Raw genomic sequence first — 14,501 nt, 5'->3', positions numbered from 1 at the left:
GATGAAGCCAGGGAGCTCTTGCTGTACTGGTTGATGATAAATCAGTGCATCCTTTCATTCCTGCTTTACTGGGCCACTTAAGAGGCTCATAGTGGTTCTGGCAGTGTTGAAGTAGTCTGGCCACTCCTTATCAGGGTGCTAGATTACTCTGAATTATCACTTGCAGTTGCACTTGAAAGTACTTGGCTCCAAGTCATCTGTGTTGTAGTTATCCAGATGTGGAGGGAGTGAAAACAGGCCCAAACTATATCCACCTTAGTGATGCCTAGAGAAGCTGATACAGGAGGCTTTTAAAAGGATCTGAACGAAATCACTTTGGAAGGAGGGGAGCTGTAGCTTCTGCTGTTTGACCTGAAAGGAGCAGAGGTTACTCAGCATTTCCTGGGCTGCTTCTGTGCATCTGGGTAATATGTCCAACAGGTCCCACTGCTCACCTTTGCACTCACTCATCCTTAGGATGGTGTACTGTTTGTGGTATCTGTTGGGCCTTAGGGGGTCAGTTTGGATACTGGGAACAGTTCCTTCTCCAAAAGGGTTGTCAAGCCCTGACATAATCTCCCCAGGGCTGTGGTATGGTCCTTATCCCTGCAGGGATTTAAAAGCTGTGTAGATGTGGTGATGAGGGACATGGGTCAGTGCTGACCTGGTAGTGCTAGGTTAAAAGTTGGACTTGATATTGAAGGTCTTTTCCATCACTGGCTGGGTTTATCTTCTCAATAACATTAAGAATCCTCTTTTCTGTATGTGTAAGTGGTCTGGAACATGAGGGGTTTCTTTCCTCCTATTGTTCCTGGTAAGTTGTTTCATCCAAGGAGATACTCACAGGTTTAGTTGAAGTGAAAAGAAAACAAAACAACTTCCTTTCAGCCCCCAGGTAGGCTCTGAGTGGTGCTGTATACGTTCATGTCAATCTTTTTTCCCTCCCATAAAAAAACAATCCACCTGTGGTCTGTCAGCTTGGAAAAACTTGCATTAATGACATGTTTTGCATGATAATAAGCAGTTTGCAGCACAACTGCTGTTCTCCACAACAGCATTCCATTTCTAGCTCTCTGTGTGTGCTTTCAGCATTCCCTTGTGCATGAAGAAGATCATCTCTACGTTCAGCAGCAATGCTGACTAGCAGGCAGCAGTGCAGGCTGCTTTTGCCCAGGAGTTCATAAGTTCCTGTAGAAGTCAGGGGGCTCTCTTTGGGTTGGAAGGTGGTTGCATATGCACTGGGTAAAACAAGAAAGTACTGCCCATGAAGAGGAGTCTTGCCGGGTTCTGGTGGTGGTTGTTTCAGCATAAGGTGTAGCTGAGTTCAGGATAGGATCTGTGGAGCTTTTGCAGAAGGGGAATTTGGCATTTTTCAGTTGCTCTGTTTGAGCTGTGGATTAAGTGCTTGGCCTGGAGCCAGCAAGACTGCCTTCTCAGTGTCAGCACAGGGCCAGAAGTGCTGATCTCAGTGCCGAGGAGATGAGTTTCCCTTTTCTGAGCAGCACGTGTCCTGCCTGATGGTGCGGAGCCCCAGCAGGGCTCTCACGTGGCTTCTGGCATTTTAGCCTACTCCTCTAATCCTTGTTTCCTTGCTTTTAGGATTGTGAGTGTGAAGGAGACTCGCCTGACAAGTCTAGTGGCAAACTTCTTGGTTGGTCTCTCGCTCCTGCTCCTTCCTTTCCCTCTCCAGTGGATCCCAAAGCCAGTCCTCTATGGCCTCTTCCTCTACATCGCATTGACCTCCATTGATGGGAACCAGCTCTTCGAAAGGGTGGCTCTGCTGCTCAAAGAACAGGTACCCAGACTGGCACACCAGCCTGCTGGCACATAGAGGGAAACTGTATTCACAGCCTTAGCAGCAAACTTCTCAAGAAGAAATTCTTCACTGCAAGGCTGGCAGAGGACATCCAGAGAAGTGTTCAAGGCCAGGCTGGATGGGATTTTGAGCAACCTGGTCCAGTGAAAGGTGTCCCTGCCCATGACAGGGGATTTGGTACTAGGTGATCTTGAAGCACCCTTCCAACCTAAACCATTTTATGACTTTGTGTACCAATGTGAGGGTCTAAAGTGTAGAGGTGCTGGTGTTTGGAATGTAGTTACCATGGAACTCTTGTTCTCAGGAGGCTGATTTCTAGCTCCAGCCTGCACCTTGCACTTCCCTTTAACATTTCTCTGTGAAGCTGAGTGTGAAACTGTGTCTAGCTTAGCTTGGCTGCTGCTGAGACCTGAGCCAGAGAGGCCTTTTCCATTGCAGCAGATAAACAAGCAGGAGAGCATTGCACTGTCAGACAACACAGTGGTGTGGTGGTGGTTTGGTCAAAAGTGGTGGCACCTGGATTGTTCTTAGCACTGCATCTCCTCTGTCTTTCAAATTCTGCATAAATTGCATTCTACCTTTCCTTGCCACATTCTGAGCAAGGTCTTGGGCATGGTCCTTTTCAGTCTGCTAAGAATTGCTCTGGAGGCCTCACCTTCAGAAGTCAAAAAATGAGCCTGTGAGTGGAGCCAGGATAGCTGCTGCTAGTGAAGACAGCCCTGACCTATGTGCAGTGCAAACCAAAACCACATTCAGACTCTACTGCACAGGCTGTTGCTCACTGAATGTAGGTACTCATGAGCTTCAGCCCCACTGTCACGTCACACCTCTGCAGAGAACAGTTAGTGATAACTGATCAAACACACTCACCAGCACAGGTGCAGTGTCAGTGCTGATCTTTCATGTCCCCAGCAAAGCCTCACAGCAGGTAAATGTTTTGTTGTCTCTTTACACTCTCATTTTGAGCTGTGTGAAAATCCATATGGTAGGGTTGTAAACTCAACATGAAATTACTTGCATTATTGAAACCCCTCTGATGTGGGGTGGAAACAAGTCTGAAAGATGTTTTGAAACCACCTCTGTTACAAGTGCTGGGAAGATGTCAATTTGCAGCGTGGGTGGCACTCAGGAGCAGGAGTGAGTCTGCAGCACACCTTCTCTCATGTAAAAAGGGTCAAGGGCTTAATGAGTCTAACGTTTGGCTCTGCATCTCTGCTCAGCTCTTTTGATGTCTGATACTACATCCCAGAGCTTAAAACTGGGTAGAGATTGCATCTGCCATGTCAGTTTTGGAATGAGGATCAAGTCTTTCCTCATGGACGTGGAATATTACTTCTGGGTTTAGCACAAATTCCACGTGGAATATTCCAAGCCTCAGTATGGAAAATGAAAAGGTATCCTCAAATGTGGAGATCTCCCTTTTCTGGAAACCTTTTAATGAGTCAGGGCATAGTCTGAAATCCACTGAGGCTGTGTTGGTGCCAGCAGGCAGTTGCTTGTACTCCCATTGATGTATAGACGGTGAGTCAAAGCTGACGCTCAGATGTGAGCAGGAGCTGTCACCAGCAGCTGTGAGTGACATTTACCTTATTAATGTCACTTCTGCTCCCCCACGCACACTTGCTTAAAGTGAATAGCTTGAATTCGATGAAGATCACTGCAGTCTCAATACAGCCACTTCCCACACCTCCCTCATTCATCTCCCAGTCTCACCCTACTGGGGTTCAGCCAGGAAACAGAACCACCGGCGTGAGCATGGAATCTGATCAGCAAGAGACAGAGGGCTGTAAAATAATGAGGAGCTGGGTTTCAGGTGGAGAAACCATCCAGCAGTAATGATACCTGAACACACCTGCTTGCCAGCACTCCTCTGCACATCCCACAGGCACTTCATGTAGTGCTGCAGAGCCATGATAATCCTGCTTGGGAATCCCATGGCACTACTTACCGAGATGTTTCATTGCACTCCAGGTGCTGCCAAAGGCAATTTTAGCTGTGTAGTGTCTTGTCTTCTCCAGGATTCCACTGCCCAGTCATCCCCGTGTGCTGCTGCCAGTGCACTTCCTTTAACCCTGCAGATCCCACATGCAGCTGCTGAACCTGTTAAGGGTGTAAACTGCTTTTCCTGAAGCCTCTCACGTTCAGAAGGCTCTGCCATGCTTTGCAATCACAGGTCCAAGGTGCTGCTTACCTAACATGAAACTCTTCTCTTCCTAGACTGCTTATCCTCCGACACATTACATCCGCAGAGTGCCCCAGAGGAAGATCCACTACTTCACAGGCCTGCAGGTGCTGCAGCTCCTCATCCTCTGTGGCTTTGGCATGTCACCCTTGCCCTACATGAAGATGATCTTCCCACTCATCATGATAGGGATGATCCCAATCAGGTATGAAACTTGGCTCTCTGTTTTTGTCTCCCGTGCCTTTTCTCTTCAGGCTTGGAATGCAGGAGCTCTGAGGGTTCTAGAAGGGAAGCCAGTACCTTCCCAAGTAGCCAGACGCTTGAAGTGGGTGATGCCAACCTCTTCTTCACTAGCTGCACAGGCTTGAGGAGTAGTGCAGTCAGATTTCACTGAGGCTGGGTCTTGAGCAAAGTGCTCTGGGTTGGCAGGTGCTCTTCCAGCTACAGAGGGGCAAATGGGTGTCCTTTTGCACTTAGTGAGATGCCTGATCTTCCTGAGAAGCTCTAGTCCAACCCTTCCCTCCAGGTTGTGTTTTATGATAATCTCTTTTGGTTTGTGTAAAGGGTTGGGGCTGGGATGGTCGCCAGAGCCTCTCCATGAACCGCTCTGCCTTCCCACAAGGAAGAGAAAGGGAATAAGGGAGAGAGACTGATGGGATGGGAAAGAAACTGAGCCAGCTGGGCTGGAAATGAGAACAAGCAAATGAAATAGAGACAGAGATATACAAATCAATACCCAACCCCTGATGGCACTGATGTCACCATTGTCACCACTGATGCTGGGGGCAGGCAGTGGGGAAGTCCCAGACTGAAATGAGCAACTGATGAGAGCCAGATTCAGGAGCTGCAAGAAACACACAGATTGAAGTCAAAAGGGCAGAATCTTCCTGGATCACCAGCTGCTGAAGAAGAGGCTTGGCCCTGATGATCTTCTCCTGAAAATGTCCATGAGGTGCAATCCCTTGCTGGTCAGTTTGGGATCACCTCTCCCATCTGCTGCTCCCCACAGGTGCCACCTCTGACTTCCTGCACCCCAGGGTGGCACACAAGCTGTGGCAGTGCCCTTGGTGTGCCCAGAAGCAAGCTGCAGCCAGAGCCTTTCTGCATTGCAGCCCTTGGCAGGAGCTCTCCCCATGAGCTTCTGCCTGCTAGGAGCAGCCTCTGGCTGTGCAACCCTGCCCTGAGCTGCGGAGACTGTCTCAGAGAGCAGAGCCTGAGCTGAGAAGTCAAATCCCTAAACAGATGTGGTTCTGTTACAGCTCAGCCCAGGATGCTTTGCAGTTTGATTTCCTAAGGCCTTTACTCAGAGCACAGCTAGAAACTTCTAAGAGGAATTCTAAGCCAGTACTGTGGTGACATTTAGACTTCCTGCACTGCTGAATGCCATTGTCAGTGATAGTCAGGTCAGGCTGGCCACATTTAGTCTTAAAATGTGTCTTTAAAACTGGGAGGACCTTACAGGATCTTGCAGTGTTCAGAAAGAATCACTGAGAAATGTAATGAATTTCTGCCTTGGTGTTCATTAGCAGTGCCTGCCCATCCTCCTCCAGTTTAATCATTCATGCTCTCCATCCTTTGGATATTATGAGAAGCCATAATAAGATCTTGCAAGGAAGAGATCTGTTTCCAGTCCATTTGAATATTTTTAGGCCAGCATGATACCCAGTGGTAGCTGCTTTGTCTTTGAGCTGGCAATCTTGGAGAGTGCCTGATCTCAAAGTTCAGGACTACCAATGCCACAGTCTGCCAAGGCACATATTGTGGTGCTTTCCTTGGGTCCAGCTCTTCCTAAATCCACAGCAAATGTCAAAGCTGCCATGGTTTTGGAGTTAGAGCTGCTGGAGCTAGGCTTTCAAAAGTAACAACTCCTTAGGAGCAGTTATCTGTGTGCTTTCTGTTTGAGGGCCTCTCACCCCCTCTTCACATAGCTGTTCCTCTGGGGGCCTGCCGAGGTGACTGCTAAATACTTTCCGTGTGCAACCCTGGGTGGTTGGCACCTGTGGGAGCTCTGCCTTTGCACAGAGCAGCACATGGGGCACTCTGAGTGTTTGAGAAGGGGCCACAGTGTGACCAGTTCAGCTAGTGTGGGCAGAGTGCTGTCCCAGAGCCTGCATAGCAGCAGCTAGGTAATAGACCTCCTTTGGAGTAAATGAAATGCTGTCATCTCAGACCAGCTCTGGTGCTGACTCATTGTTCTTCCAGAGCAACTTTTTCTAGCAGCTTGATACTCAGCCTTGCTGCTAAGAGGAAGATGATGGTGCTACCTGGCACGATGCTGAAGCTTGCCCTTGACTTTCCTTTCTCTCTGGTTCCTTTTGCCTTCCCGTAGCTTCTGTGGAGCGCAGCTGAGAAGGCAGCGCTGTGGTGCATGAGCTCTGCAGCTAACACTGGCTTCTTCACAGAGATTGGCACTCTATGTAGATAAGGCAGAGTAGCAGGAATGAAGTATCTCTGTTCTTCTCACTTGTTTTCAAGAAGCGAGGAGGATGTGGAGCAGTATTTGGGGGTCAAAGTCAAGAATCAAACCCAGAGGAGTGACTCATGGCTCAGTGTCCCATCCAGCAAGCCAGCAGTGTTGTTAGCCTGTCTCCAAGCCTGGTTTCCATCTGGCCAACATCCTCAGACACACCATTTGCATGGTCAGCGGGGAGAGACCATCCTTTTCTGCTGCCATTTCAGTGGCTTCTTACGACTGCAGTGGGGAAGAGCCTGTTGGAAGAAAATGCAATCTATTTGGGTATCTCCAGTTCTGCCTTTGATCCAGAACCTTGGAGTGACTACTTTCTGATTGCTCAGAGAAGAAGAGTCTTTTTCCCAAGTTCTCTGTGGTGTTTGTCAGTGCTCCCACAGCTCTGAAGGATTTTATTTGGTGACAGGTCTGTCAAAGTAGGTCCTGGTACTTCTCAGTAGTACATGCTATTTGGGATCCCTTGCAGAGCTGCTGAAAAGGCCCCTCCAAGTCTTCCTGATGCTTTGTGTGTTATTTTAGTAGCTAAGGAAGCTTCCTTGTTAAGCAAAGAGAGGATCAAACCAACTATGCGTAACTTTGCAGTGCTGTGCCTTTCTCACCCAAATACATTAGCTGAGGAGCTTCTTGCTAACCAGCAAATGAAAACTGAGCCCCAAAAGTAAGAGAATCACTGTCTCCATGGTCCAGCAGAGGATCCAGACTCTGGGTAGTGATAGATTCTTACCAGCAGCTGGAGAAATGGAAGTCATAGTCCTCCTTAGCCCCTTGCTATGGTCTCGGGTCTTGCTGATGTGTTTGGTGCTTCTCTAAAAAGTGAGCTCCTGGGCTGTCTGTGAAATCTTCCCTGTGGTGAGAGCTGACAGGCATGACCTGGGGTACTTGGAGAACTAAGGAAGTGCAAGGCAAATCACTTTTGTATGCAGGTCTTTGAGCCAGCAGTCCCACAACAGGGAGCATAGTGAGGCTGGGAAATAACTGGTGAGTCTTGGCTGAGTAACTCATGCATTCCTTGCCTCCCCAGAACAAACCAGAGGTATGGCTGTGAGTCAGGTGAGATGGTAACATTTTGGGCACCTTGAAGACTGTGTGGTGACAGTACTCAAGGAAAGTGACTCTTCTTCTGTGGGGTTGAGGGATATTCTTTTTCCTCTGAGGAAGATTCTTCCAGGAGAAGCTCCACATGGTTATTCCCAAAGGCTGTATTTACTTGTAGGAATGGTTAGATTTGCTTTCCCCCACTTCCTCTCCCCTTCAGCTGGCTGAATCTGTTGTGTGCATAGCTGTGGAGAAAGTGCTGAGAACCTTGGGACATACAGTGTATTGCATAGCTGTAAACAAGCACTGATGCTGTCTCTGGTTCCACCCTAGGTATAACCTGCTCCCCAGGATCATTGAAGCCAAGTACTTGGATGCTATGGATGCAGAGCACTGAAGAGGTTCCTCCATGGGCACAGGACAGCTCTCTGGGAGCCAGAAGACAGCAGCGCCGAGGCGTGGAACAACCTCTGCAGTTCTTTCTGTCACCATATTCTTTCTGCTCTAACATGGCATTGGTAATGCACACAGAGAACAAATGAGTGTTGGAGGGTCAGACCAAAACAGCCTTGGACTTGGGAGGTTGATGCTGTTTGAAGCCAAGGCAAGCAAGCTTTATGGAGAATGCTGCTTTCCACATCCCAAAACTGGAAACCCTAAAGATCAGCACATCCATGTGGTTGGAGAATACCCTCTCAGAGCTGTGGTCTTTTGTTTCAGGGTTGGGGGGAATCTTTTCTTTTTCCTTTTTTTTCCCATGCACCATGTCTCTTTCTTCCACAACACTGAAAGGAGAGCAACTGACTTTCTTTAACAGAGTGACAGTCCTGTGCTGGCCTTTTTCTGTGCATCCAGTATTTCCAGATTGGTATTCCAGGTAAACCACTGAGGTCAGCAGAGATGTTTGGCCATCTCTTCAGCTTAGCAGGGCTGGACACAGTTCTGATTTGTCCTAACACAACCCACAGCTTTGGATGGATACTTGATCCCTACAAAGGAGCTGGAAATGTGCAGAGGCTGGGTTACATGACAATGCTGGTGAAATTGCATCTGGGTCTAAGCTATTTGGGAATGATTTTGGATCTCTCTACCACCTGTAGTTTTGCACAGCTGCAACGTTTCAGATACTTGCACCTAGTGTCTGAAAGCTGTCAAAGAGCAGTTGTGTTGGCTGCACGCAGCTAGGTACAGTAGTGCCTATGTGTACATAGCTACATAGGGATCTGTGTATATATTTTGCATAGATATCCAGAGAGGCCTGATTCTCTGAGGCATTTCGTGCAGTGTTACCTGTGGTGTCTTGGCCATATTCTTCTTCTCTGCTTCAGTGCTGCTTTTTCTCATTTGAGATGTGGTCAATTTTTCTTTTCCTCCTTTGGAAGCTGCTCAGTTACTGTTTTTGTTCTGTGTGTTGCTTTATTCAAGGTGTTCCTTTGCCGTCATCTTCCCATGCCTTGAGATCTTCATTGTTCTGCCCTGATACTCCAGTGTGTGGATTTGGGGTTTGACTTTAATGTGCAGCATGCAGTGGAAGTTTTCCTCTTTCACCTAATCAATATTTGTTGGTCACTCCATTGTTTCTGTTCTGTAGCTGATCTCTGGATTTTCCCCACACCCAGATGTTATATTTCTGGTTGAATCTATCTTCTGCTGCCTTTTAGGTTTCAGTTTATTTAATTTTTGCTTGTACTATGGTCAGTTTTCTTCACTGAAGTACTGTGAAACGACCTGCCCTTTAGCTCAGTGCTTGCCCTTTGCTGAACACTACAGATCACAGCTAAAGTGTTAAGATAAAGAACTTTGAAAAACAGTAGAAATGAGGGAAGGAGAGTAATATAACATGGAATGCAAATTTGTTATTACCACAGAGAAGTGCATCCTACCTGTTGCTTGCCAAGTAAATGGTGCAGAGTATCATCACACACCCTTCTGACTGGGTGTTTCTCTGCATGATGAGGAAGACTAACTCTGTAGTGAGGGAGGAAGGCATTAGCAAAAAGCTCCTGATGCTGAAACTAAGCCATACTCAAGCCACTGAAGATTTGGTGTATTTGCACTAAATATCAGACAGCAATTCATCCTTGCCCACCCACCCATTGGCTATCACACACGGATGGAAGCCTCGAGTTCCTCTGAACCCACTCACCCTTCTGTTGGTATTGGATGGAGGAGAGCAGTAAGAGTGCTCCCAGGAGAGTGGCCATGGCAATTGCAGGGGAATGCTCCCAGCTTAGCAAGCAAAGCAACCCCTTCAAACTTGAAAGCATCACCTTCATATTGCACCAGCCAAACTCCCGTGGGTCTGCTGACCACCCTGACTCCTCAGTGTCAGGATGACCACCCCAGTACATCCAGGCAGGCAATGCCACTCATTTGGCTTTCAGTAGGTCTTGGAGGCAGCTGGGGTAACCTGTGCCATGGCCAATGCACGGAGTGACAGCAGGCATGAGTCTGTGCGACTCTGGCCACCTTGGTCAGTGTGTTCTGGCCTTGGAGTCAGTTCTGTGGTGAGGTCACTACCAGCTGTTACTAAGGCCTGCATGTAGAAACAGGGCAAACAGTCAGCAAGCAGAATCTGGGGGCAGTGCAAAGGGAGAGGTGGTGAAAGTGTGTCTGATCTTCAGTCAAGAGGAAAAGAGCAGGTGACAGCAAATGGTTCAGCACCTGTTTATAAGGCAGGGAGCACAGAGGCCTGGTGATGCTTGAATAACCTTTTCCCACAGATGTCATAAGATTTAACCAAAACTAGAATCAAAATATCGTCTTCTGGTTGAGTATGCTCTTAAACACACATGTCCTGGGGTGGTTCTGATGTCTCAGCCCTTGGCAGGAAGAAGTCTCCCTGTGAGATTGTTTAAATCATATTGTCGATGCTGTAGCTGGAGGAAGGAGAGGATGTGCTCAAGGGGATCTAATCCTCTTGAAGGAGAGCAGAGGTCCCTGGGTGAAATTTCCCCCAGCACAGAGCATAGGGAGGTGAACTGGCACACACAGGAGTAGTTTTGAGATGTGTACTCTCCATCTCCCCCTTAGAAGGAGCAAAAAATGTCCCATGTGAAGCTCTTTGAAAATGCTGATTTCAGGTAGTGTCAGATGTTGCTAGCAGACATCATTTGAAATCCAGGTGGTCTGGGGGGGTTAAATATCTGTCACAACTCGCCTTTCCATCCTTCATGGCTGTTGCTCTGTCAGTATGACCTCAGTGTTTACATTTTCTCTGTAGCATCAGCAGGGTCCTGTTTTGCTGGGTTTTCCTTCTGCAGGAGTCAGGGGCCCAAGAATCGGCTGATGGGAAATGAGCACAGCTCGGGGAGGGGAAGAAAGTTGGGCTGGCCTGGCCTGGGTGGCCATCTGGACCCATGTCTCAATATATGGGTGAAAGGGAGATGTGAGACTCGAGGCCTCTTGTCTCCTAAGGTGTTGTAATGATCCTGCAGAGGATGTGGGGGTTTTCATACAAGTACCCTTTCTCTTCTTGTTTGCTTCTGGTTTGGCTGACTCTAAGTGCAGACGTTTCTAGGAAGTAGGCTAACTAGGGAAAGTGAGTTTGTCCAGAGTTGATTGAGCACTTTAATACTTCTGTGAAGGTTCAGACAATTGGAATGTAAAAGAAGTTTTCTTATAAGCTCTTTATACACGCACAATGCTATGTGTAACTGTTGCCAAAGAATTGGGTTGGGAAACTGTTGATGGCCGTTCAGAGTCCACAACGTTAACCTGAACTGCAAAGTGTAGTCACAAGCTTCTGAAACGAGTGGATTTGGGAAGTTACCCTTTGACAGCTGCCAAAATGATCAGAAACTGGGGACAGAATAAACTTCTACTCTCAAACTTGTGGGTTTTGATCCTTGCAGTGAATGTAGGAGCTAGAAGTTAGCCTGACAATTAAAATTGGATTTATACCTGAATAGTTTTGTTGGTCTGAGACTTCTTTTGTTGCCTTCAAAAATGCTGTTCTCTCTCACTCTGCATGGAAATGGATGATTCTGTGAAAACAGGTATCAGAGCACTTCCTAGAGTGCTTAGGAGGTGAATCTGACAACTTCACTAGCAGCAATCCCCAGATTCTCTGGTGTCAACATGTGAAGCTGTTGATAAATGTCAAGCTCTACTTGGATACGCATCGGCGCATTGCTGCGGCAGGGCAGGGATGGCTGAAGGAGTTCAGCTGGTATGCTTCAGAGCTGCCAGCTGGTGAAAGGCTTCAAGACCAGCCCAATGACTGGGACACACAATGTGACTTCCTGATGAGCTTGTGAGGACTGGGATGCTCTGGAAAGTAAGGTAGATGGACACTTCTATGTCCAACAGCTCTCCCATGTGCCAGCTGTTCCCATCTGTTTGTAAGACTCTTGCTTATCCTATTTGACTGCTTTAGAAACTGCTGCTGAACTTTATTCTGTGGGCACTTGGAAGAATCACCAGGTTGGCCAAAGTTGGGGAAAGTGAGAGTGAGCTTGGAGATGGGAGGGAAGGGTTGGGTTTCTATGTGGAGTACTCAGCAAAGACAGAGGGGCCTGGGCCATGCTATGTGCCCTCCCCAGTCTGTGTCCTATTGTGTCTGCACTCCCTGATGACACATGGTCATGTTACTCCTTGATGAAGCTTCTTCTGTTGTTCGTTTGTGTTCTCTGTCTGCCCTTTATAGTGTTTCTACCTGCCTGGAAGGTTAACTGGCCTAACCACGGTTGGCTCAGGCTCAGTTCTTGTCTTTGCCCCACCCCCAAAACCTGAGTTTAAACCATTTTCTGTCATCTCCTGACCCAGCTCTCATCTTCTCCTGCTCTTCTCTGGAAGTCAGCTCTGGCATCCCCACTGTAGAAGTGCTGCCAAAGGGACGACTAGGATTTTTGCTCTGGAGGACCTGGGGCTGGCAGTGGCTGCTCCCTGGGAGCTTGCTCTGCCAAAACAGGCAGCTGTGAGGCATTCATAATTGCCCTGCAGTTGCACTGATTTCTGCATCTCTTCAGGTGGTTACTTCATGGTGCACTGTTCCAGTTGTTCTGTCCTCCTTCCAGCCATCAAGCTTCCAAAACAACTTGGTCATAATGGGAAGAGTTTGCCCCATTTTCTGCCTGTGCTGAGGCCAGTGAGCGTTAGAAGGCAATAGTCTTCTCTAATTGTTTTCATATCTAATTAAGGCATTTAAGTGCCCAAGCCTGACCATCACACCATTGGCTGCAGAGAGCAAACTGCCAATGCTGTGTGGAGCAGAGCAGACAGCCCAGGGCGTTGCTGGAGCACACACTTCGCAAATCCAATCGGGCACTTTGCTCTGCAGCCTCTCTGTGTGTTCCTCTCAGAGGAAGACAATCACTGGCTGTGTTTGCCTTTCCCTTGTAGAAAACTGCATCAGCTCGGCTTGCTTGGCACTGGTCTGATGTTGCATTAAATATTAAGAGCATGTCCCCAGGGGAAGTGCTGCCTTCTGGTTCCCATCGGCACCTCAGCTGCAGAGAGCTGCTTCCTTGATGAGCTGAAGGCTGCTCTTGAAGCAGAAGAGGGGGGTGCATGTGGCACCTCACTCGGTCATCTGCATGATGCAGTCTCCCTGCTGCAAAAACTCAGTATGCCTCACATAGCTGCAGGTGGAGTCCCCAAAGTCAACAAAATGGTTGGAAATAAACCAGTTTGCAATTAAAGTTCTCTCCCTCTTGACCTGAGCTGTGCTGGCTTTTTGCTCTTGGCACGAAGAGAACTTGGAAAGAGCTCTCTTGTGTTTTAAAGTGTTTGCTGCATGCTCAGGGTTTTGCAGAAAAGGAGCAGATCAAGTTCAGCAGCTGCAGCACCAGTTTTGGTGCTATGGAGGATGGCTCAAGAGCTGAGGTCAGCTCTTGCTCTGCCTACCAGCAACAGCTGGTGGCTCAGCAGGCTTCTCTCAGACATCAAACTGAGACACGTTCCATGAGTAGATGACTTTAGATGGTCTCTGCAAGTGTCCATATGGCTGCTGTAAGGTAATGTGGCTGTGCTGGTTTCTGCCAGATGTGCCTGGAGCAGGAGGGGCAGCCCTTAGTGCCATGGGCAATGGCATCTGAAGTTTTGCAGGTGATCTCTCTTCAGGAGGTGGTTGATTGATGTCTGAGTGACATGGCCCGGCTCACACAGGGTACCCCCTCTCTGTGGACACCTCACCTCAGGAGCAGTGTTGGCCACCTTGCTGTTCTTTAGAGCATCATGAATTCTTGAATGTCTCAAACCTGGGACCAGCACTGCTGATTTCAGGCTGTGTCCTCAGCAGAGTCCTAACCTACATAAACAGGCTGTGAAGGATTCACCTCTTTATTTGCCTGTTCAGGTGTGAACAGCTACTTCTTATCTCCAAGACTTCTGAGGCTACAGTGTAATTAGGAGCCTGGGTTTAAGTGCCTGTGTCTGGAAGCTGTGATTGCTGGGATGTGCACTGGCTGTGTCCATCCCCAGCAGGCACTGGGCTGTGATCCAAAGTGTCCAGCAGCTCTGAGTAGATGTCTTCCCATGGGAGAAAGCTTGACTGAGCTGCAAAACACAGAGAGAGAAGCTTGTTGTGCTCTGACCCTCTCATGTCTGGCAGAGCTGCTCTCCTGTAATAAGGGAAGTGGCTTAGTGCCCTGTTGTTTTCAGAAACGTTTAGCCTCCCTGTCCTGTGCAGATGCTGCTACCACAGAAAACAGGAATTGTCTTACTACAGACAAAAAAACCTCCAAAGTACATGCTCCTGAAGGTCAGTGCAAACCCACCCCCTTGCCCTTGGTCCCACCTGTTGTAAATACTTATTGCTGCTCTGCTTTCTTTGGAGAGAGTGTAGAAGCAGGATGGGTTCCAAGGAGGTGATTTAAGAGGAGAAACCATCCTGAGGCAAACCCAGCCCATCTCAAGTCCTGCATTCTCTTCCCATGCAGGCAAGTTCTGGTAGTGCTCTAGAAGACCTACTGGTGGGTTCCTCTACCAACATAACATGGAACCAGTTAAATATTTTTCTTTGGCCAGACTGTTTCCATCAGAGATTGCCAGGGGACTATTTGAAGCGAGGGAAAGGG

General features: G+C 48.2%; 1 protein-coding gene across 4 annotated transcripts in view; it reads left to right on the top strand.

The window, feature by feature from the left end:
- The window catches only part of SLC4A11 (solute carrier family 4 member 11), a 136,874-nt gene extending 125,484 nt beyond the window's left edge, over nucleotides 1-11,390 (top strand). For all 4 annotated transcript variants that reach the window (XM_064151184.1, XM_064151183.1, XM_064151186.1 and 1 more), the window contains 3 exons: nucleotides 1,579-1,774; nucleotides 4,013-4,182; nucleotides 7,816-11,390. In XM_064151184.1, coding sequence (XP_064007254.1) covers nucleotides 1,579-1,774; nucleotides 4,013-4,182; nucleotides 7,816-7,879 — 430 coding nt within the window. In that variant the 3' untranslated portion in view covers nucleotides 7,880-11,390. The remainder of the gene's footprint in view (nucleotides 1-1,578; nucleotides 1,775-4,012; nucleotides 4,183-7,815) is intronic.
- Nucleotides 11,391-14,501: the final 3,111 nt, after the last annotated feature.

The sequence above is a fragment of the Pogoniulus pusillus genome, chromosome 11 (assembly GCF_015220805.1).
Source record: "Pogoniulus pusillus isolate bPogPus1 chromosome 11, bPogPus1.pri, whole genome shotgun sequence".
Lineage (NCBI taxonomy): Eukaryota > Metazoa > Chordata > Aves > Piciformes > Lybiidae > Pogoniulus > Pogoniulus pusillus.
Note: the sequence above shows the minus strand (reverse complement) of the source record. Positions and strands in the feature narration are given on the sequence as shown.